The 23898-nt window shown below is 41.5% G+C and overlaps 2 protein-coding genes across 2 annotated transcripts in view; both read right to left on the reverse strand.

Annotated features, from left to right (window-relative positions):
- xpr1b (xenotropic and polytropic retrovirus receptor 1b) overlaps window positions 1–7966 on the reverse strand; it is a 50135-nt gene extending 42169 nt beyond the window's left edge. Inside the window, exons 1-2 of the mRNA XM_017683069.2 lie at window positions 7490–7966; window positions 240–291 (exon numbers count right to left, since the gene is read on the reverse strand). Coding sequence (XP_017538558.1) covers window positions 240–291; window positions 7490–7558 — 121 coding nt within the window. The 5' untranslated portion in view covers window positions 7559–7966. The remainder of the gene's footprint in view (window positions 1–239; window positions 292–7489) is intronic.
- Window positions 7967–9958: 1992 nt separating this feature from the next.
- Window positions 9959–23898, reverse strand: part of ddr2b (discoidin domain receptor tyrosine kinase 2b) — a 29092-nt gene continuing 15152 nt past the window's right edge. Inside the window, exons 9-17 of the mRNA XM_037530871.1 lie at window positions 22313–22378; window positions 21968–22104; window positions 20803–21004; window positions 19458–19681; window positions 17480–17601; window positions 16743–16940; window positions 14529–14763; window positions 12714–12863; window positions 9959–11000 (exon numbers count right to left, since the gene is read on the reverse strand). Of these exons, the coding sequence (XP_037386768.1) occupies window positions 10854–11000; window positions 12714–12863; window positions 14529–14763; window positions 16743–16940; window positions 17480–17601; window positions 19458–19681; window positions 20803–21004; window positions 21968–22104; window positions 22313–22378 (1481 nt within the window). The 3' untranslated portion in view covers window positions 9959–10853. The remainder of the gene's footprint in view (window positions 11001–12713; window positions 12864–14528; window positions 14764–16742; window positions 16941–17479; window positions 17602–19457; window positions 19682–20802; window positions 21005–21967; window positions 22105–22312; window positions 22379–23898) is intronic.

The following is a 23898-nucleotide window of genomic DNA, read 5'->3' on the forward strand; positions in this document are numbered from 1 at the left end:
GTTGCCTTGAGGCAACATTGTGCAATGCTACTTTACACAGCTGGAACATGGACAAACCTAGCATTTCATCTTGGCCAAAAATGAGTGCATACCTTACTGTAACGTGATGCATTTGAATCAATTTCTATTGCTATATATACACACTATATATAGTCTGTGCAGGGGATGCGCTTTGAACTCTACGCATAGGAGAACCACATTTGTGAGAAGATACACAAGCACACCCAACAAATATTTACCTTCAACTGATGGAGCCTGGTCCTGGGCGGAGTAAAGCATCTCTTTGAAAGCCTGCAGAACAGAAAACAGACATGAGACATGCTTTCCAGTGGTCCGACAATCAGCGTTCACATTACACAGCAGCATGTGGCTGGCCTGTTGCCATTTCTGACCGACACAGGAACAAGGATGGAAATAATTTGTGGAGAGGAGGAACTGTCCAAACGCAGGGAGGAAATGGCAGATAATAATGGTGCTTCACGCTTCCATTTGACAGCATCTATTTTTGAATCCTGGGACACAACCGCTGTGTTCTTCCCCCAATCCCCACCAAAATAACACCTTTAGACCAGGCAAACAGAAGAGCTGGAGTGAGACATTTTGCCTACTACTCAATTCACGGAGCTCTGCAGAACAAAAGGCCACAGTTCACTTACTGTGCCTCGTTATACTCAGTGCGAACTTCTGAGAGGAGTCAGTTCACGCGGCATTAACGCCGCAATAACTGCTATCTCTGTTTACAGAGCCGCACCAGCTTTATTAATTCACACCAGGTGAATGTGCAGTTAATTGGAAAGACGGACAGGCATGCAGTGCACATCGGCTACGGTAACTACACTGTGCACACTAATCAACCTCCGCCTCATCTGGAGGGCTTTTTATCCTTTATCCTTCTATCCTACCATCATATTTTGAAGATTTCTTCTGGTCTGCCATGAGCATTTCAGGTGTTTTCAAAGATAACTATTAAACACAGCATTTTAGCCACAGTGCTACTGCTCTTTAACAATACAACATGAATTGTGTCGAGTTGTGTGGTAGCGTAATGCTGCTGTATCACGACTAGTATATTAGCTTGTGGCCAGTGTGGTAGACTGGAGCACTATGAAGCACAGCTTTCGTTTCAGATATTGGACTTTGGTAATGCTGAATGCTGCAATGAAGGGAAAATGCAAATGCTAACATAACTATGCTAACACAGGGCCATCCACCCACCAATCAAAATGGGAAAACTATGCACTCTGAAAGACACTATACATGCCGCTCACTGGATATTTCCTCTTTTTCGGACCGTTCTCTGTAAACCCTAGAGATGGTTGTGTGTGAAAATCCCAGTAGATCAGCAGTTTCTGAAATACTCAGACCAGCCCGTCTGGGACCACCAACAACGCCACGTTCAAAGTCCCTTAAATCCCCTTTCTTCCCCGTTCTGATGCTCGGTCTGCACTTCAGCAAGTTGTCTTGACCACCTCTACATGCTGCCATGTGATTGGCTGATTAGCTATGTGTGTTAACAAGCAACTGAACAACAAGCCTAATACCTAATAAAGTGGCCAGTGAGTGAGTGTTTTATATATATATATATATATATATATATATATATATATATATATATATATATATATATATACACATACACACACACACACACACATACACACACACTTATCTAAGTAAAGCTCAATCAGAGACAGCGCACTGATTCGCCTCTTTTCTATCAACTCGTGCCTGCACTTCTTGTTTTTCCTCACTGTGTCTTCTGCAGCAAAGCCAGGCTCCTTGCACAATGCTGGGTCAAAGGTCACACTGTGCTGTAGGGAGGAACTGAGAGGTGGAAGAACGGTAACATCTTAGCCTGGTTATCTGAAATCAATGACTGCATCAATAGCCTGCCGGCCCTCAATCGGCTACAGTCCTCATTAGCTCTTGCGCTAACTAATATTGATGTGATGAGGGAGGGACAGAGACAGAGAGAGAGAAAGAGAAAAACATGCTCAGCTGAAAGGCCAGTAAAAACGACAACCCCATCGCCTTCACAAACACCAAGAACGCTCTAAACAATTTCTGAATGCGAGACCGGGCTGAAAAAATGAGAAACATAAGGGCAAAAGCCACAAACAACAACAAGAAAAACCTCCATTCCCGTATTCTTGTTGACCTTCCCGGTGCTCATAACTAAGGTGTCACTTTACGCTGTTCCAAAGCCACCCAGCAGAACGGGGGGGAAAAACAAAGTCGGACAGTGTTCTCACCAAAAACCTGGCGTCAGCATAAACCAAGCCTCAGAAGACCACAGTATAGGCCTTTAAGGCCAACTGCAAGCCCCACTCATATATTAAGTGGTAGGTACGGTCAACTTCTGCTACTAAAAGATCTGCGTTTTTATTCAATTGTATCCCAATGAGAAAAAAAAAAAACCCTTTAACATTTATTTATTTCATTTAATTCAAACGGATAATTTAATCAGTCATTTATCTTTGAGTCTATCTGGTTCATACACAATGCCAACAAGAGTTACAGTACTGTGTGAAAGTCAGAGACCACCGTTCGTTTAAGTTATTCTTTTTTCCGCATCAAGAAAACAAACGGAAAACATTTAACAGAGCAGCTCAACAACTAAACTGGGAGACTTGCTTTCAGTTTTTCCAAGAAATGCGCACCTCTAAAGTTCGGTCTGTAAAGTTGGTTGCACTTTCTGCTTCTCATGATCCAAGTAAGCCACACACATTCAGTGATGTTGAGGTCTGGGGTGGTCAGTTCATTGAACATCAGCAGCTTCTTTGGTTGATCTTTTTGGTCCATTTCCTTTTCTCAGTGAGGGCTTCTTGACATCTACATGTACGTTCATACACTCGCTGGCCACTTTATTAGGTACACCTTGCTAGTGAAAGGTTGGACCCCCTTTTGCCTTCAGAACTGCCTTAGTATTCATGGCATACTTTCAACAAGGTGTTGGAAACGTTCCTCAGAGATTTTGGTTGGTTATTTGAGTTACTGTTGTCTTTCTATCATCCGGAACCAGTCTGCCCATTCTCCTCTGACCTCTCACATCAACAAGGCATTTTCGTCCACACAACTGCCGCTCACTGGATATTTCCTCTTTTTTGGACCGTTCTCTGTGAACCCTAGAGATGGTTGTGCATGAAAATCCCAGTAGATCAGCAGTTTCTGAAATACTCAGACCAGCCCGTCTGGCACCAACAACCACGCCACGTTCAAAATGACTTAAATCCCCTTTCTTCTCCATTCTGATGCTCGGTCTGCACTTCAGCAAGTTGTCTTGACCACCTCTTCATGCCTAAATGCATTGAGTTGCCGCCATGTGATTGGCTGATTAGCTATTTGTGTTAACAAGCAACTGTACCTAATAAAGTGGCAAGTGAGTGTATATTTAGGCAAATGGCTGAATGTTTAAAATAAAATAAAAAGTTCTTCTGTGAGCTTATTGGCTGGTCGCAAAGCAAAAAACTGATTACTACCTGACTCATGTAGACCTGAAGTTTTCCCATCATCTGATTACTTAAGTGTATGTAAGTGTATCGGGTTACTGACAAAATCTGATTTTCCACAGTTATTGGATTATTAAATGCACGTAAGCACACAATGTTTTTAATGAAACATGCAGGAGTTGCTGCAGTATAGTGGATAATACTGCTGCCCTCCAAGCACACCACACTACATCAATGAGAGTCCTTTGGCAAGACTCCTAAAACCACATGTATGCATTCCTGTAGCACGATTAAAACTGTAAGTCACTCTGGGTAGGAATGTTTACCAAATGCATAAATGTAAATGGTTAGTGCTTAAGTACTGGCAATATTCATGATATGCTTGAAAAAGCTTACCATAGAATCTTACTGGCAACCCCTAATACTACAAGGAGTTTGGCAGGGTTCAACAAAAACGACTGCTCCAATGCCCGGGGCAGGTAAAATGTGACATCAAGACAGCAGCATGAAAAATCACTGACTCAAGTTAATGTTGGTGAAGGGGGCGCAATGTGTTAACAGAACAATGTAAATGAGGCCAAACTCAACTCAGTTGAATATTTAAATCATCGGCATGCAAAAATGATCTCATCCATTCGCGCGAAACAAAACAAGGGTAGTATGAATGACATCAGAGCGAGATGTGCAGGAAAAATGCTCTGGAAAGTTTGTAGGGAACGTCCTCTTCTTTGCCGGAACTACGACTTTTAGAAAACGGTCATTCGAGCGTCACGACGAAGTCTCTCGGATTGTGTCTACAGCAGTGAAAAAAAGACGCTAGCACATCTGGACCACTGAACATGTGCATACGAGAGATAAACAGTGAAGCAGATTCCAAGTTGACCAACATAGTCACAACAGCGTGTTACACAGTTAAAAGAGAAAAACCTTTCACTGACTACAACCTGGTAGCCAGTACTGGACTGGCATGGCTTGCAGAAGGCAAGGCACTGCTAACTTATGCATGCAAATGTTAAGATTATTGATAACTTTGTTTATGTATTTATAACAGGAACAGAAATTCAATTCAGTGACAGCAATTTGAGCAGTTCTGTTAACACTTTCACTGGATTTACCAAAGTCATCTTAATTATATGAGCATGGTGTGATTATTTATGCTTAAATACCATTTTAAAACAAAGACTTGCTTGGGACAGTAGAAATTTGGTGAATCCTGTGTGGATATCTGTATATCCTAATTACCATGTCCATCACTGGCAGGTGAAGTTAGGTTCTAGAGAACCAACTTCAGATTCTGTAGGCTTCTCTAGAACTGAATTGTTCACTGTGGGGGTGATAGGAACCAGACATCTGAAGCATTTAATGCCTCTAAAAGCTCCCTCACAGAAAGTTACATGGCTGAGAGGTACATGCAGGGCTCTTTATGGCTAAATAGTATCCATTACTTTATTTGCTTTCCCAGATGTATCACGATTTTACCAATCATCATTCAAATATAATGGTAGATTTAACCAGGTTTACTACCTTTTATCATATTAAACCTCAAATGACTCAAGAAGGCCCAGTGGTCATTTTGGATATTAGCCCAAAATGCCCTACTTTCTGAGTCAGAATAAACCATTCTGAATGTCTTTTTTAACATCTTAATGATTAAATTATGCAAACGCATAAAATGGTGGGGGGGCATAAAATGCACTGGGTTAATGCGAGGTCCTCAGATGCCAGCAGGCCCCTGCTTAGCACAGGTCAGCATTTACTGCTATGGACTTTGCCCTCGCGCCAGGGTGCCCACTTTCCGCCCGGCTTATTTGTGAACGTTTAAACAAAATAAAGAAACAAAGGCCTCATTCTTGCTCTTGATGTACCTGTGGGTGTGCTCCCTTATACATACAGAAGCTATGGAAGGGCGGACTAGTGGACGTCAGAGGTTCTTTTTCCACTCGTCTAAGCATTTATACAGCCTAAATCTGAAACGCGCCATGTCTCAAACATAGCAACCGCTAGCATACATCAGGAGAATTTTCATTTCCCCTGAAAAGAGCTTACATCAGCTTTGTCAAACCCACAATATCACTAAGCAGAGGCTGCGGCACCCTTCAGGCCTCTAAGTTCATAACTCTAACAAATCTACAGGTTCTAAGTGACAACGGTGAACCAAACACTTCAGCCCCCTTTGGTGGAAGCTCAAAACAGCTTGGCAGGTAATGCGAGAGAACTACATAGAATACATGATGTTTGGCATATATTCTGCAGCAGAAAGTAACGGCCGAGCTGTTATTCTCATTAGCTGAGTGGGTCACGAATGCATAGACAGTAACCTATCCACTTTACTCAATGAGGGTGATGACTAATCGGTTACCAAGCGTCAGGACAGCAATAATCTCATTATGTGTAGGCCATTAAACCTGAAGGAGCTGGAGTGCACTAAAGCCCTGTGACCGAGCCAGTGCCCACTGTCAATTACGGTAGAACTGCCTCATACGCAGCCATGCAAACTAATTCAATTATGTCGCCGACCCCGCACCGTTCTTTGAAGGCCAGTGTCAACATGGCACTGGACATAGAGATTAGCCCAACGTGGACCAGCTTTAAAAAGACAACCTGAAACAACAGAGATTATAAGCAGGTCTTCCCGAACGGGCAGCAAAATCCAATCAAACCTGTTAGGGAGGAACAGCAAATCTGTACGTCAGCAAAAATGACAGCCTTCGCCGACTCCATGCGTGAACTTGAAGGCTGGGGTTACTTTCTGTTTTAGCTGGAGCTCAAAACCACAAGACAACAGGCCAACATCAACAGAACTTCAGCTGTGAGGTGTGCGTGCTTACTTAGCTTAACAAGCTGATCACGAGGCATCTCTCAAAGAGTTAGCCAAAAGAACCACGAAGCCTGGTCTGTCCTGCTAAATGGACAGGATATTAATCATTAGTGATGCACATGCCTGGTGCATTCATGCCATGCGACATCAACACTTGGGCAATACTCAGGTCAGCATTCCCAGAAATGGGTTAGATTAGGAAATACATGCCAAAATCAACCTTCTTTGTGTGAAGTATCTAATACCTTATTAGCCATTAAGCCAAGTTTCACCTAGACACCTGCGAATGCTGTATCAGATTAGCCAATTAAGATCGGATGATTCTTATCAGTAAGTATGCGGTCATGCTTCAGTTGGGAAAGAGGACCCTTGACCTGCTGTGGACAGGGAAATGATAACACAGCTAGGTATTCTTGTGTCATTCAGGGCTGTAGTCATAAATATGTATACACACTGTCACACATACGCTCTTAAAAATGACTCTTTAGCAAAAGCAAAGGTTCTATTTAGAACACACAGAACCATTTCTCTGCACGGTGAACCAGCTCTTCAGATTGAAAGAAAATGTGTTGTATATGGTTCTATAAAGCTCTAACAAGGGCTGATCTATTGTCATAGGCTTGACATCACAACAACAGCAGCAGAGCCCTTTTCTGGTGGTCTAAGCTACAGAAGCATGTACAGAACATTCTCCATCAATCTGAAGAACCCTTTCACCCTTTAAGCATGAAACAGACCCCCCTTCACTGAAAACCCATGTTTGTAGACCCACATATAGGCTGAATCTCAAATGTCTCCCCACTTCCTACATAGCGCACTGCATTGGTCATGAAACTATGCCTTCCACACCCACTAAATGGTAGTTAGAGAGAGCTTTAATATAAATGGCCTTCTAGTAGACATTAGACTGCAGTGCTCGGATGCAGAAGCCGTTATTTAATGACCTACAAAGTGCACTACATAGGGAGCAGGGAGCCGTTTGATATACAGCCCTAGACAGGCACTGACATAGACTACAGCCGCTTTCCAGGTTGTCAATAGAGGCTAGCTTCGTTTAATGCCCATTCACTGTTAAAAAAAAGACATTTTTATTCAGAAAGAGCGAGTTCTGGCTGGGGACTCAATGGCTTGTGTAGCTAAAGCGAGAGCTAACCTAGGTTAGCCCGGTACCGACCGTGTAGCATGAGCGCTCGGTGTCAGCGCTAGCGCTAGCGCTCCTCACCTCATACTGAATGTACTGTTTCCTCCACTCCGGAGTGATGTGCGCCGACAGATGCTCGGTGAATTTCATCCTGTGGGGGTTCCCTCTGCCTGTCAGAGGCTCCTTTCGAGGGAGGGGAATGTACCTTAACGCCGGCTGAAAGGGATAAACGCGATTTTAGCGGAGTGACGGGCGGCTGGAAGCCGCTTCTCCTCCCTGAAGAACGGACGTTCCTGTTACGGTCGCTCTCCGCTGCTCGCCGTGACAACAACAGCCGCCGAGGAGACACGAACCGCCCTCCAGCATGTTCCTGAAACAACTTCTCTCGCCTTCCCTTCGCTTTACGGGAGACTTTTCGTGACCAGCTACCCGTCGGCGAGCGCGGAAAACGCACACGAAGCTTCACACATCGCTCATTCCGCTGTGTTTTCTGAAGCCCAACGGTCTGGCAGCCGCCATAGTGTTGTCAGGTGGTGACGTCACCGCGCTCGTCATATACATCGCTAAAGAGGAGGTTGGGGGAGGTTTGGGGTGGGGAGTGTTTTTCATACATAAATACCTTCATTTCGACGCCCTTTCTCCTCGTTTTCTAAAAAAAAACAATTAAAATGCACTAAAGTCGCACACGAAGAGGATCCAGCATTCGAGCCAGCGGATTAGACCGAAGCCATTGCTTTTGCGCTTAACTTGTTTACATCAGCACCAGTGTCTCTTATTAAGGGGCTTCCGTCCCCCGGGACCTAGTTTTATTAGCTGGGCTTAACGTTTCTCAGCAGCACGCCAAGTCTGTTAGCTGTAAGGGTCACTGTTTTCCCTCAGAGCAACCAAAAAAGGGGATCATGGTGAATTGGATTTCTTTTGCAGCTGTTGGTGCTGTCCAGTCACTACACCTAGCTCGGACTCCCTCTCACTGACCACTTTGTATAAGGTCCACCTCTGTCTTTAGGTGCACTGTACCTATATAAGTGTGCTATTAGGCCATGCATTTGTCAGCCATCCTGTATAGCATTCATCATATCATTGGCCAGCTTCTGACCACAAGGCCGCCGGATATTGTTTGGGAGGCAGATCATTCTTGACACAGCATCCTTTATCAGACAATAACAGTGTCTGGGGAGACTAATATGGCTAAAGGGGAATTCCACCAATTTCAAAATTTCTGTGTAATTTAGTGCCTTCCACCCAATGACAGCTGGGATAGGCTCCAGCAACCCCCCCTGCGACCTTGAGGGGGAAGCGGTTTATAAAATGTGTGTGTGTGTGTGTGTGTGTGTGTGTGTGTGTGTGTGTAATTTATTTGTTGAGATGTAAACAGTCTTTCAGAGTGGTTTGATGTCAAATGGTTCATTATATGGATTTTTTTGTAAATAAAGTGGTGGTGATAAAGGGGTCAAGATGTCGACCATAAGTAGAGCCAGTTTATTTATTCATAGTGTTTTTTATTTGATATGCTGATGATGGGAAAACAGTGGCACATCTTGAAAAATAAAATTTCTTCTGGGACTATTTTGCCTCACAACACCCTGCAGGTATCCCTCCTCCACAAACAGATCTTCAGTACATTTTAGGCCAGATCCATCTTTCAAAACTATCATGAAACAATATCTCAGACATCAGGGAGCAAATTCATAACCAGTCTTGTGTAAAACATTTCTTTGAGGGAGCTTTTATAGACGCCAACGTCTGGTTCCTATCACCACCCCTGTGAAAGCATTCCACAGCAGAACACTCAGAACTTACTTTGTTTACATCTTAAAGACTGAATTGTGCAGACGTTTTGATAAACAGAGGGAATTCCCTTCATTTAAGCTCTTCTGTTTATGCCTCATTTATATAAATAATCACGCTATATCTGATTTTTCAAAATGTATATCTATGAAATGATGCATTGTAGGCCCTTCAAAGTGGTGGTGATGGGAACCAGAGGTCTTGATGGCAACAATCATAGCAAATATACCCAAATACACCTGAAACACCCTCTGCTATGAATGGATTTATGTGCAGGCCAAAACCTGATCTCAAAACTACCATAAAACAATATCTCAGAAATTAGGCAGCATAACTATTTAGATTAATAGCTTTCTGTGAAGGGGCTTCTAGAGGCATTAAGCTCTTCAAACGTCTGGTTCCTACCACCACCACTGTGAAAGTTTCTGTCTGTGTACATTCCTCTAGAACGGAGCTCCAGTTTTGCATCAAACGAACCTGAATGACAGTGTTTACATCTTAGCCATGAAATTATACTGAACATTCAATTAGGTGGGATTCCCCTTTAAAGAGGTCTAGACAGCGTCGTGTGTCATGCAGAAGCAGACTGTTGTCCCCGTTACCTCATACTGTAAGGAATACATTTGTTGTTAGAAGTTATTTTCCCAAGTGTTGACTAAATGCTGACACAGTGTGAAGTATGACACTTGCGTCAGAGCTTGACTGGTGGACTTTCAGTACTCGACATTCTGTATTTTAAAACTCAGTTATCAGCTGAGGTCAGCTTTAAGCATAGCAAACCACATTGGCTGGACAATATGGAGGCATTCAAGCAGAATAAAATAGTTTATTGTAAAAAAAAAAGCAAATATAGGGTCATTTTTGGACAATGTGTAAGCAATTAGCTCACATAAATGGTATTAGAAGCAATAAGAAAATAAAATATATAACATAGAATATAATATATACTCATGTGAAATGACACAGGCGTTTTTACAGCTGAACACTATGTCAGGTTCTTGGCTAGTTCCTAGTGTTCAATGTAAAGGAGTGTTCGAAATTACTGTACACTCTGTCCTGTGCAAAAGTCAGACCACCTCTATTTTCTTCATGTAATGTCCACTCAAAATTCCCAAAACTGGAGAATGGGACTCCTAACAACCACCCGGAACACCTGGTAGACACTCAAACTGCCCCCATCAGATTAACAGCACTTAAAGCTCTCATCTTTGAGAGACAGGAGAAAATCAGATCTGCAGATGCTTCGGATCTGAAAACATGCCCAGGTGTTTCTGTCCATCCTTCCACTGTGAGAAGACCACTCAGCGCTATGGGTCTGAAAGGACGTGTAGCTGTCAATAGGAACCTCACTGAGAAAAGGAGACGGACACCTCAAACAAAGAAGCTGAACAATGGACTGATCACCCCAGAGTCCAGACCTCAACATCGCTGAATGTGGCCTGTGAGGAGCAGAAAGTGCAACCAACTTCTAAGACTGAACTAAACTTGTACTTAATGGCTGTTTTGACTAGAAGTTAATAGCTGAAGCGTGGCCTCTGACTTTTCCACAGCACTGTACATGGTCACCAGCGCACAGCTGGGCTGAAAAGCTTTAGGACGCCTGAGCCACTGAAGGAGGCGGTGCGGGTGTGGGAGCCATTTTTCTCTCAGATCTCTGTCAGTCTGTGTGCAGTTCAGCCCGGTGTTCCAGTAGAGTGCTGTGGATGTGCTGGAAGCTGGGCCTCTCCTTGGCGTTCCTCCTCCAGCAGCTGTGCATGAGGCTGTGAACTGCATCAGGACAGCAGGCAGGCCGCGGGAGGTAGACCTGTCAAAGGAAAACACAGCTCAGCAATGCCATCTTCAGGAGGAACGAGGTATAGCATGGCCTTGGAGGCTTTCTCAGAACCGCTTTTGGCCTGGGGTTTTCTGGGTTCTGCTTTCTGCACTGGAGGGCCACAGCAGTTTTCCTGCTCTAATTCAGACAACTGAAAGTCTTGGTCAGCTTTACAGGAACACTAAACTCATTGAAGCCAAGGGAACAACCCAGCCCAGAATAAGTGGAGCTGTAGAACAGTTTAAAGACCCTACAAGTTTGTTTTCCAGTGAGGTCAATGGATCACGTTGCACCACAACAGTCATAAATCAATTTTGCTTGATCATTTTCTAACCTCCCTGTGTTTCTTAGAATTAGACTGCATGCTTTCTTAGTCTGACAGATGTAAACGTTTGAACATTTGCTTGTCTTGTTGATAAGGTAACATGTCCTCCACAGAGAGCACACTTCTGCACAGTTTAATACACATTTCATATTCATTTACTAAATAAATAATAAGATTATTATATTATTATATTATACAGGCCACATTTTGATTTAGTTTGTTTTTCAATATTGTAATATAGATTTTTTCAATATTTTCAGCATATAAACGGTAATTGTGTATTAAAATGTGCAGAAGTGTGTTCTCCGTAAAGGATGTGTTCACTTTGTTTCCATGTCATTTGGCCAGTGACGCCTAAATTTTAGCATACAACAGTATGTAAATGACCTCCAACCTGATTGGATGAACTATATTGTGTCTCATTCAAAAAGTATTTCAGGCTGAAACACTCCTTGCAACTTCAGTGTGAATGGGTGGGCTAAATTACTGTAGGCTGAAGTGGCATCACAACAACAGTGAATTCAAAATGGGCTGCTTTTGCAGTAAAGTTGTGGACGGTATGCCTGAGGGAGTGAAAGGTACACTTTGAAAATGTCTATATAGTACATCAAATTTTTATTTAAATGAATTTTAAATGGTTTTCCATGATATGAGCTCTTTAACAATGCAGTGTTATTGCTTTTAGAATCAAGTCTATGTATAAATAATGGATTTCATTTCTTATATTTTACTTTGTCCACTCTTAACGTTTGTGTGATTTTATGTACAGTCATATTTTGTAATTTTTTACACTGTAGAGTCAAACTGACTTTTTTTTAACTGTGCTTTTAGGACTAATATATGTAAATGACCTCCCTTATGATTGCCCTTTAAGACAGACTGGGCTGAAATGGATAGAGCAAGCTGTTAATCTGTTAAGAAAAATAAACTTCAGCTGCTGCTTTTGAGTTTTGATCCTTTGAAAGGCTGCAGTCACCAATTTGCTTCCTGACAGCCATGAACAGCACAACGTTTAATCGTTTTCCCACATCTTAAACTCCAATAACTCTGCTACAGATTATCTGCAGTAACAATATTTCACATTACTTCGACAAGGGATAGGTGGGGCAAAACATCTGCACTCTGAATGGGTGGTCATATGTAAATGCATGGTTGTGACATCACAACAATTCAGTTTGTGCAGCCTTTATTCCAAATACAGACTGGTATATCTATATATCTGGTATATGTAGTGTGGACTGAATGGTATACTTTAAATATTAAAGTACATCAAACATCTTCATGGAAAAGAGCAAGCAAAGGACAGTACAATTTTCCATGATAAGGCTCCTTTAATATGTCTAAAAATGAGACATTTTAAACACGGGTATGAGGCTGACCTGCTTGTTCTGGTCTCGAAAGAACTCGCCTGTGTTCTCGATCACCTGGTCGTCTGAGAGATCTGAGTAGGGCTGCTCTTTACACAGAGTGAGCGTCTCCCACAGAGTCACCCCAAAGGCCCACACGTCACTCGCCATGGTGAACTTACCCTGGAGAAACCACAAGAAACACTATATGCTCAACATGTACAGTATATATATATATATATATATGTGTGTGTCTTTTTTTTCTCTGATGGTTCAAGGCCAAAAAGTTTGGTAACACTTTACTGTAGGGTGGTGTTCATAAGACTACATCACGTCTACATTAGCTTGTCATGACAACTGAATTACACCTACATAAACATCTATAAATACCTTTCATTTTATTGTTTTTCATGGGGTCACTTATGATGATTTTATTGGTGTCCCAAAAACAATAGTGATTCATTTTTACTTGACCCTGTTCCAAACTTCTCTTTATCCCTTAGAATAAAACAGGCTGTTTTTGACCTAGACCGATACATGTAAATGACCTGTGTTCTGACTGGCCACCCTGTATTGTTCCTCATTCATTGCTACCTGCTCTAGGCTACTTAGGCAGATATATACACTATATTGCCAAAAATATTCGCTTGTCTGCCTGCACATGCATATGAACTTCAGTGACATCCCATTCTTAATCCATAGGGTTTAATATGATGTCGGCCCACCCTTTGCAGCTGTAACAGCTTCAACACTTCTGGGAAGGCTTTCCACAAGGTTTAGGCGTGTGCTTGGGAATTTTTGACCATTCTTCCATAAGCACATTTGTGAGGTCAGACACTGATGTTGGACGAGAAGGCCAGGCTCACAGTCTCCGCTCTAATTCATCCCAAAGGTGTTCTGTCGGGTTGAGGTGAGGACTCTGTGCAGGCCACTCAAGTTCTTAAACACCAAACTGGCTCATCCATGTCTTTATGGACCTTGTTTTGTGCACTGCTGCGCAGACATGTTGGAACAGGAAGGGGAGTTGGGAGCATGAAATTGTCCAAAATCTCTTGGTGCTGAAGCATTAAGAGTTCCTTTGACTGGAACTAAGGGGCCGAGCTCAATTCCTGAAAAACAACCCCACACCATAATCCCCCCTCCACCAAACTTTACACTTGGCACAATGCAGTCAGACAAGTATCGTTCTCCTGGCAACCGCCAAACCCAGACTCGTCCATCGGAATTACCAAACAGAGAAGTGTGATTCGTCATATTTTTGGTTCTCAGCCCAGAAGTGACACTGAGGTGTTTAAAATCTTCAGCAGCACTGCTGTGTCTGATTCACTCGTACCAGTACAACACACACTAACACACCAACACCAGGTCAGTGTAGCACTGTGAATGATCCACACCCAATACCTGCTCTGTGGTGCTCCCGACCATTGAAGAACAGGGTAACAAAGTACATTTGGTCGCTGACGCTCTTATCCAGAGCAACTTACAATTTGATCATTTTTACATAGGTAGGCCAAGGTGGTGTTAGGAGTCTTGCCCAAGGACTCTTATTGGTATAGTGTAGGGTGTTTGCCCAGGTGGGGATTGAACCCCAGTCTACAGCATAGACAGCAGAGGTGTTAACTACTACACTATCCCAACCAAGGTATGCAGAAAAACAGATGGACTACAGTCCGTAATTGTAGAACTACAAAGTGCACCTATATAGTAAGTGGAGCTGATAAAATGGACAATGAGTGTAGAAACAAGGAGGTATACTTTATGAAGTGGCCAGTCAGCGTTTATTGAAATTTTAGACTGGTGTTGTGGATAAGAGGAATGAGGCATCACTTCCTTTCCCACAATTCCTACCAGCAGAATGCTCTCCCAGGACATCCAGCGGATGGGCAGCACAGCTCGGCCCTGGATGCGGTAATAATCTCCGCGATACAGATTCCTGCTCATGCCAAAGTCTGCGATTTTGATGGTGTTGTTTGTCCCTACCAAACAGTTGCGAGTGGCCAGATCACGGTGCACGAAGTTGAGGGACGACAGATACTTCATACCAGATGCGATCTGGGTGGCCATGTGGATCAGTGTGCTGTAACTGCAAAGAGAACAAGATCACACTCCATCGCTTTAATATGCTCAACACAGCTATCAGCGAAAAATCCAATTAAAGAGGAATTCTACTGATTTTTAAAACATTTCTACATAAATTCAGTGTTATTCAGAGGTTTGATGTGAAATGGTTCACTTTGGCAAAACTTTACAGTGGCGGTGAGAGGAAAAAGGGGTCACAATGTCAACAACCCAATTATAGCCATTTTATTTATTGTCCAAAACCACCAGCGCACCTCCACGAGTCTTCTGAGTTTTATCTGTAATGTGAATAATGGTAAAATAGTGGTAAATCTGGAAAAATAATCTTTTATCTGTGGATTATTTTGCCTTAGATCACCCTATAAGTATCCCTCCACCATGAATGGGTTTTGAAAATATGTTTTAGGCCCAATATCATTAATGTCTCAAGCTTCAGTGTATCCATTACTGTTACATGTAAAAACTTTCTGTGAGGGAGCGTTTGGGGGCATTAAACTCTTCAGGAGTCTGGTTCCTACTACTATCACGGTTAATTGTTCTGACGTTTCTCTAGGTCGGAGCATTTCAGATGAAACCACTCTGAATATTTAACTAGGCAGAAATTTTGAGAAATTGGGAACACAATCAAAGACTATTTTTCACCAGAGCTATGAGGCTAATGTGGCTAACAAGTAAAGGAAGCTTATGTATATCATTTAGCACTGTGCAAGCCACGTTGTCAAGTACGCTTATCTTGAGTATGGACACTGTATAAAACCAGACTGAAGTACATTGTATACCAAATAAGTCTTGGCTGATTAAAAATGAATGCTTTGTAACTTCAACTAAGAGATTTGCTCGTAACTGGTGTCCAAATTTAGCTTCTTGAGTTTAGCGCTGCAGCCATGAGGCTAACATTGCTAACAGACAGTATAAGTCAACAGTTTGCCAAATCTTTTCTGTAAATACATCAACAAAACTTCTCTCATCCACCTCAAACTGCCTCCAGGTCTTCATTAAGGTCGTGCAGAGGAACAGTATAAGTTAATGCAAACTATAAAAATGAACAAAACGTCATTGTGGAGGTGAACATGCCATTTTAGCAGGTGTGCTACCTTCCGACTCCCCACAGAATCATGTTCCAGCACGACGGGCAGTCATATGGACGCTTTTGGGTGCGATTTCTATCGTTTCTATTTATAAGTATATCTATTTAGGAAAAATATTGAGATTGGTTATAAAAATAAAAGTTATTAATAAAATGAAACATGAGAAATTTGTAGCATGGAAAATATGTAACCTAGCATGGGAAATGGGATTTGGCACAGCACCCCTGTTATCTAAAGCTAGCCACCAGTGTTCAGCTATACAGGGATGTTTTCTTCATTTTCAAAGCTTGGGAAAAGTTTTGGGAATGTATTTAAAGAAGAGATGTGTGTGTTTATTGCCTTCCAGTGTTTGTTAGCTAAATTAGCACTAAACTAGAGCAATTGGGGGTTAGGTGTCTTGCTCAAGGACAGCACATGATTGGGGTGTCCTTGAGCAACCCCCAGTTGCTCCCCAGGTGCCGTGGATAGGGCTGCCCACCGCTCCAGGCAAGTGTGCTCACTGCCCCCTAGTGTGTGTGTCTATTCACTAGTGTGTATGTGGTGTTTCACTTCACGGATGGGTTAAATGCGGAGGTGGAATTTCCCCATTTGTGGGATTAATAAAGTATCACTTAACTTAACTTAAACTAAAGAACAAAATTTAAACAGCAAACATGTCTTGACTAATCAACCACATCTGAGTTAATGGAAAATTGTGAAAAATTGATTCTTCACCGAAACATTCCTTCAACAACATTTCCCAATTATCATTTTAACAACACAGTCAGTTTTCTTTTAGCATCATCTGATAAGATCAGAATGCAAAGATAAGTTGAACAACCACAAATTGGCTGAGAAGTGTGACCTCTTGTACTGTTTATTAGAAATACCACAAGCTCTAACCCAGCAGACAGACCTGATGGTGGGGATGTTCTTCTGGTCTCCTCCAGAATCCTGAAGCTCATGGCGAGAGAGGAACTGGTTGAGGTCTCCGTTCTCCATGTACTCCGTGATCATGCAAAGCGGGTCACTCTCCACACAAACGGCCAGCAGGCGGATGATGTTTGGGTCCCTTAACCTCGACATGATCCTGATCTCCTTCAAAAAGTCATTTCTGACCAAAAATAAATAAATAAACAAACAGATTACAGTTTGTGTTGGTCATCCTCTAAACCTTCATCAGTGGTCACAGGACACTGTTGACTGGATAGTTTTGGTTCTTGGTGTTTAAAAACTCCAATAGCACCGCTGTGTCTGATCCACTCGTACCAGCACAATACACACTAACGCATCACCACAACCACAGTGTTACTGCAGTGCTGAGAATGATCCACCACACAATAATACCTGTTCTATGGTGGTCCTGTGGAGTCCTGATCATTGAAGAACAGGGTAAAAAAATCACACAGAGAAACAGATGGACTACCGTCTGTACTTGTAGAACTACAAAGTGCTCCTCTATGGTCAGTGTAGTTGATAAAATGGACAATGAGTGTAGATACAAGGAGGTGTACTTAATAATGTGGCCAGTCACTGTATTAAGACAGAGGTATGCATAGAAGCCTAAATCCAAAAAGTGCTTTTCAAAATCAGCATAAGTACCCAAGGAGCATCTTAAAAACAGTGGAACTTCATATTCTGTCTAGCACGTACCTTGCATTTTTAGTTGCATCTTCTCTAAGAGTCTTTACAGCTACCAGAATGGGCTCATCCCCAATGCCATCGCCATCCTCCTTCATGAAGTCCTGCATTCCTCTGGCCTCACACAGATGGACCTGAAGCAGAAAGCTTTACTAAATGGAAGGTGAAGGTCAGGATTAGCATGCATTCAAGACTTAAACCACACCCAGACACTTAACCCTCCATTCGTCCATCTGTAAAGGAATATTTTCAGCCAAAATATTCCCTCTTACCCAAAAAGTAAGACTGTTTGGTGTGTGGAGTTTTGCGTTAATGTGGCTAACAAGTAAGCAAGTTTAAACCACACCATTTAGCGTTGTGCTAAACTACCCCTGAAATAAACAGCACAGACCAGCATGAATTCCACGTTAGGTCTAAGTTGGTTTATGCGGGTCTTGCATTGGTTTAGCTGGTCACTCAGCATGACCAAGCTGGTTAAGGTCAGGATTAGCATGCTAGGATCCAAAACAAAACCTTTGCTGCTTTTGTTGGTGACCAGCCATGGCTGGTCTATGCTGTTCTTTCTAGCAGGAACGCTTTAAATCATCACACACTTGCCTCAAAAGTAATCTCAAGACTTACTTATGTGGTTTTAACAAAATATGCTATGAAGCTAGCTTTTAGCTCTGTGACGAACCATGCTATTGGTAGCCGCAGAGGCCTTCAGGGGAGACATTGTGGAAGCTAAAACATAAATATCTGTAATTTTGGTTCATTTTTATTCAATAGAATCATCATGCTTGCCGTATTTAAACTTGTATTACTACTCTAGCACTGAGTCAGGGCTTTTTACTCGAAGAGTCACTGTAAAACTGCCAGAAGGTAATGTCCGTTAAGCTTCAAATACACCATGAAATGTCTTTTACAAGCCTGACTTTAGTCTAGAGCAGGCAAAAAATGTTAATAGGCACTGGTATTAGCCTATCACCTACATACTAGGTAGCACTAGCAGTTAGCATGATTGTAGAGGTGGGTTTTTGTTTATCATTTTGGGGCCAAGTTTCGGCATTTACGAACTGAACTGGAGGCTCTAACAGTCATTGTTCAGCACTTGATAACAGTGTGTCATAGAAAGATGGTTTTCCAGACCCAGATAAGTTTAAGTTTAGATGAAATGCGTGACATGGAGCGAGGAGGCGGACGCATATGTGGAGATAAGTGAGATTTATTAAGGGCAAATCCAAAATCAGGGTTGAGACAGTTCAGGGTCATGGAGCCAACACGGATCGCACGAGAATTAGCCATGACGAGAAACACACCAAACAAATCCTAATCAACACACAGTACAAACAGAACATCCAACACAGCAGATAACACCAACGAAGACCAGCCAACACAAGGGGCAAACACAGGGCTTAAATACACAGGGAAAACGAGGGACAGGTGGAAAACAGGTGGAAACAATCAGGGGCGGAGTCACGAAACAAGGGGGCTAAACCAAAACAAACACACATGTGCTAAACCAAAACACGAACACAAGGACAGGACTGGGAGAGGCCAGTCGTGACAAAATGAGACTGATTAAATGAGATTAAACATTGATATTGCTGTTTGGTCCCAGACTAAGCTAATCCTTGAGCGCAAAACTGGTCCAGAGTGTCAAAAAGCACACAAGCAAATGTGTTTGAGATCACTTAACAACTTGTAGTTGCTTGCCAAAACTAAAAAGACCAGCATGGTCACCTGCAACACCATCATATGTAATGTTTTGGATGCTGGTGTGCTGGTCAACCAACATGACCACGTTTGCACAATACTAGCTACTCTTTACTTAAAACCAAACCTCACTGCTGACCGATTCCATTTAAATGAAGGGGGAAATTTGTGTAAATTTGATTTTTCATCATTTCCTTTAGCAGGCACACAAACCAGTGAAACATCAAAATCAGATTATGTCTAAAGAGCATTCTGTTTTGCTTTGCTTCATCAAATGCGAGGCCTCTTCACTGACCTCTCCAAACTGCCCTTCTCCAAGCTTCTCCTTAAATGTCAGCTTCTCTCTGGGGAACTCCTCCAGAGCTCCGTCCCTCCCCGGCGGCAGTGGCACGGTGACCACAGCGACGGAGTAGCCTCGGCTGCTCACAGGCTGCTGGCTCACTATGTCTGCCTCTGCGTAGTGGGGGGCATCATCGGCATGGCCTGCGGGAGACTCATCAGAGGATGAAGCTATCGCTGCTGTAACACAGTCATTACAACATGGTAGTAAATATGCACATATTTAAGAGCCTGCTTCTCTTAACCCAATTTAAGTGCGAATTCATTCTGAGCATGACCACTCTCCCGACTTCTCTAAGATTTAAACAGACTGTTTTTGTAACTGTGCCTTTAAGACTGGTATATGCAAATGAGCTATGTTGTAATTGGCTGACTTGTCGAATATCCAGGGTGAAACACTGCTTATAACTTCGGCATGAATGGGAGGCGCTAAACTGCTATGTGCTGTTTCCATGACATCATGACATGAAAAACGTTGCAGCAAAGTTTTCACATTCATACTGTATGGTATAGTGTTAATGGCAAATTATCTCTATACCATAGATTACAGACTGTTTTATTCCAAAAAATCCAGGAAAATTAGTTAAAAATGAGAAATCAATAAAATCACCCTTGTATTTAAACTCTGCAAGTAGCGGTAATACTTTTAAGTTTTATTTGGAAACAAAAGGCTAAAATACTTAAAATGCCTAAGAAGACCATTTATTTATGACCACTGAAGTAGATACAGCCAGGCTAGTAATCTCATTGGATAGGACTTCAGGAGCTGGACAGAAGGCCTTACATGTTAGACAACCAATACAATTAGGCAGCAGACCACATTTTGCTTCCATTAGGAGGAACCAATTTTGTGAGAAAAAAACACTAAACTGTTAAAAGATTAAAATATGGCATGTCTTTTACAAGCTTACAAGCTTTGGATGTCTGCATTCAATCAATAACCACCTACAGATGTTCGTGTACACCAGCGTTAGCTTAGCGCTGGCATAGTACTATAAACCCCATGGGACGCTCGCAGACCTTAGCATTACTGTAGAGGTGTTTTTTCTTGTTTTTGAAATTTATAGTCCGAATCGAACGCTTAGCTCTAATGGTCATTATGGTCACTGATTTTGGGCAAGCAAATATGACTTTTTGCTAAACTCTTCCTTCAACTTCTAACCTTGCTAGCAGCTACAAAGCTAATGGGGGGCCTATACAGATATTTCTAGGAATACTAACAAAAGCTGTATAAATTTCATTCAAAAAAATAAGCTGTATAAACTTCACAAGTGAACTAGATTAGGACTGCCGTTCCTCACCAAGGTTCTCCGTGGCTTGAAATTCTGGTGATTTGTGTAAGGGGTGGGAAGGCTCCTGATAGTCAGATCCTAGAGGGAAGACCCGCTCATACGTGGAGGTGGAGTCGGCTTCACTGGAGACGGAGGAGAGGCGACGGGCGAAGGCTTCCCTATGGGCCGAAAGACGCGCCGTCAGTTCATCGTCCAGCATGCGTCTTGAGGCCTGTAAAGATATAAAATAATCCAAGAATCAGGAAGGAGAGAACTTGTAGCCTTAATATATTAATTTGTGCCCTCAATATAGTAATTTGTGGCCTTAATATAATAGCTTTTTGCCTCAGTATAATAATTTGTTTCCTCAGAATATTAATCTGTGGCCTTATTGTAGTAATTTGTGGCCTCAATATAGCACTATAGTCATTTGTGGCTTCAATATAGTAACTTGTGGCCTCAATGTAGTAAATTGTGGCCTCAGTATAGTAATTTGTGGCCTCAGTATAGTAATTTGTGGCCTCAAAATATACATGTGTGGGCTTAATATATTAACTTGTGGTCTCAATATAGTAATCTGTGGCCTCAAAATATATATTTGTGGCCATAATATTGTAATTTGTTGCCTCAATATAGTATTTCATTGACTTCAACATAGTAACATGTGGAAGTAATGCTTAGAAATGCTTAAAAATATTTGGAATTTAAAAACGTTTTACATTAATTTACACTAAAAGTTACAAAGTAACAAAGATACTATTTTGGACATACGTGCTTTCTTTGGACAGCGATGATTTGATGATGATAAACAAATAAAGTGTGCTTAATGGCCATTTTGACTGGAAGTGTAATGAATGAAGGGTGGTCTAAAGCCGTACTGACGTCTACTACTTGCTAACCACATTTGCCTTGTAGCTCCAAAGCAAAACCTGTCTTGGCTGAAATTTGGGCCAAAGGAAAAATTGTTTGAATGTGATTTTCCTCCAACTGAATTATAAAAAGCACAGGGCTTTTGAGGCTAGTAGAACGTAAAATTGTGGGCTGTTTGATTAATAATATGCATTAAACATCACAGAATACATAACTGGGGCCTTATTTGTGTTTTACTGTTTTCCCTGTTTTCAGCTGTATTGTTTAAAGAAAAAGTTATATTAAAACAAGAAGTGTTGCCATGTGAACAGAGCTCATCACTCACTTTCTCCAGCATCTTCTGCCAGACCTGTCGCCAGAGGATGATGATGATGATGGCCAGCAGGATGACGATGATGGCCACCAAGCAGCCTATGAGGATGCGTGTGTTGCTGTCATCGATCTTGTGTGTGGGGTCATCTCCTAAAAAGCAGGGTGGATTAAATCCGAGTGAAGGATTGATTCAACGAAATGATACGAATGCAAAACTGTTCAAACTGGTTGTAGCATCGTGTAAACAGCAGGGGGCGCTGCTGACTGCATGCTTTACGCTGTAAGCCATATTTGCAACCCTGAGTGGGGGAACATCTTGAAAGAAGGCTGAATGAATCTGTAATCCTTTGTTACTCACCTGGATGGACCCTTGTTGGGTGGCCACGCTTCCGAGGACCTAGAGAGGTGTTGTATGCTGCCGTGTCTGAGGTTTGGAAAGGTGAAGGACGTTAAACTCTCTTTTTTATCTAGTCACCATCTGTTCTACTCATAAAATCACACATATATGGACATCCTGCCCGAACTGGTTCAAAATCAGAGCTCAAAACTTGGAGTTTAGGCTAAAATCCTTTTGCTTTAACAACCCTGTACCTTAATTCGGTTTATTTTATCAAAAAAATGTGATTGAATATTCCATGTCAGTCATTCGATGCCTGTCGTACACACATAAAATCATTATTTTTCATTAAAAAAACAAGAAAAAAAAGAAAATGTGTTTTGGTAGTGACAATTCTGAATGTCAAACACTGGTTCTCAGACTTTGGGACACATTCACTTGAAAACGATGGGATCTAACCATGCGGCTCACCATGTGGCCATGAGGGACAGGGATGAAGCCTCACTTCCTGTTATAAAAGGCAGAGGTGTGGCTTAAACAAACTCCACCTAGGGACTAAAACAGCGTTTCGGGAGTGGCATTTTTTAAAGTTTTTATTTCAAAATTAAACTCGTGACGGATCTAAATCTTTGAGCATAAATTCAAATCAAAAAGATGAACAACATGGAAACATACAAAAAATTGTATATATTATTTTAACAAGTGCAAATTTAGTGGTTAGGGTTTGGAAAAGACACCTCCCAATAGACTAGAGAAGTACTCTATAAATGATGATATATTTATATATGTATATATATATATATATATATATATATATGTGTGTGTGTGTGTGTGTGTGTGTGTGTGTATTGCTGTTGTCAGAAGAAAGCCTCGTATCTCCAAAACTTTACAAGAGAAGGAAAAAAAACCCACCTTTAATGTAAGTCAATGGAACCAGATGTCTTTCCAAGTAATTTTGGGCCATTTCTTTTAGTCCATTTATCATTAAATTTGCGAACAGTGTAAAGGACAACAGGTAATTTCAAATGATGTCAAAAACTGAAAAACGTCAAAAATGGAAATAAGAGGTTTTCCACCGACAACAGCGATATGTACACAGTACTGTGTGAAAGTCTTAGGCACTGAAGACACATTTTCAAAATCTATTTGTGTAGTTTGTGTTTATTTGCTGAGAAGTGTTAATATTTGAATAAACAAATGTATAGAATATTAATATATATATATAATATCTATAATATATTTTATATCTATCTATCTATCTATCTATCTATCTATCTATCTATATTTTTATGTATATATATATTTTTTTATATATAGTTAAAAAGCAGCTCCTGGTATGACCAATCAGTGTCTCTGTGGCGGCTGTGAAGGTGTCAAGGAAAAATATGGACCCAAGAAATTCTTGTTGCTTTTTATTGTTTTTATGTTTATTTGAATTATGAATATGACTTTATTCTAATGTATACTGTGATAAACTCACTGCTGAGGGAAACTGTTTATAAATTAGCTTAAATGTCTAAAACTTTCGCACAGTATTGTAAATATAAATATATATATATTTTTTGTGGGAATACAGTTTGAACTTAGTCAATAGATGAAATGATAGC

The sequence above is a fragment of the Pygocentrus nattereri genome, chromosome 2, assembly GCF_015220715.1.
Source record: "Pygocentrus nattereri isolate fPygNat1 chromosome 2, fPygNat1.pri, whole genome shotgun sequence".
Lineage (NCBI taxonomy): Eukaryota > Metazoa > Chordata > Actinopteri > Characiformes > Serrasalmidae > Pygocentrus > Pygocentrus nattereri.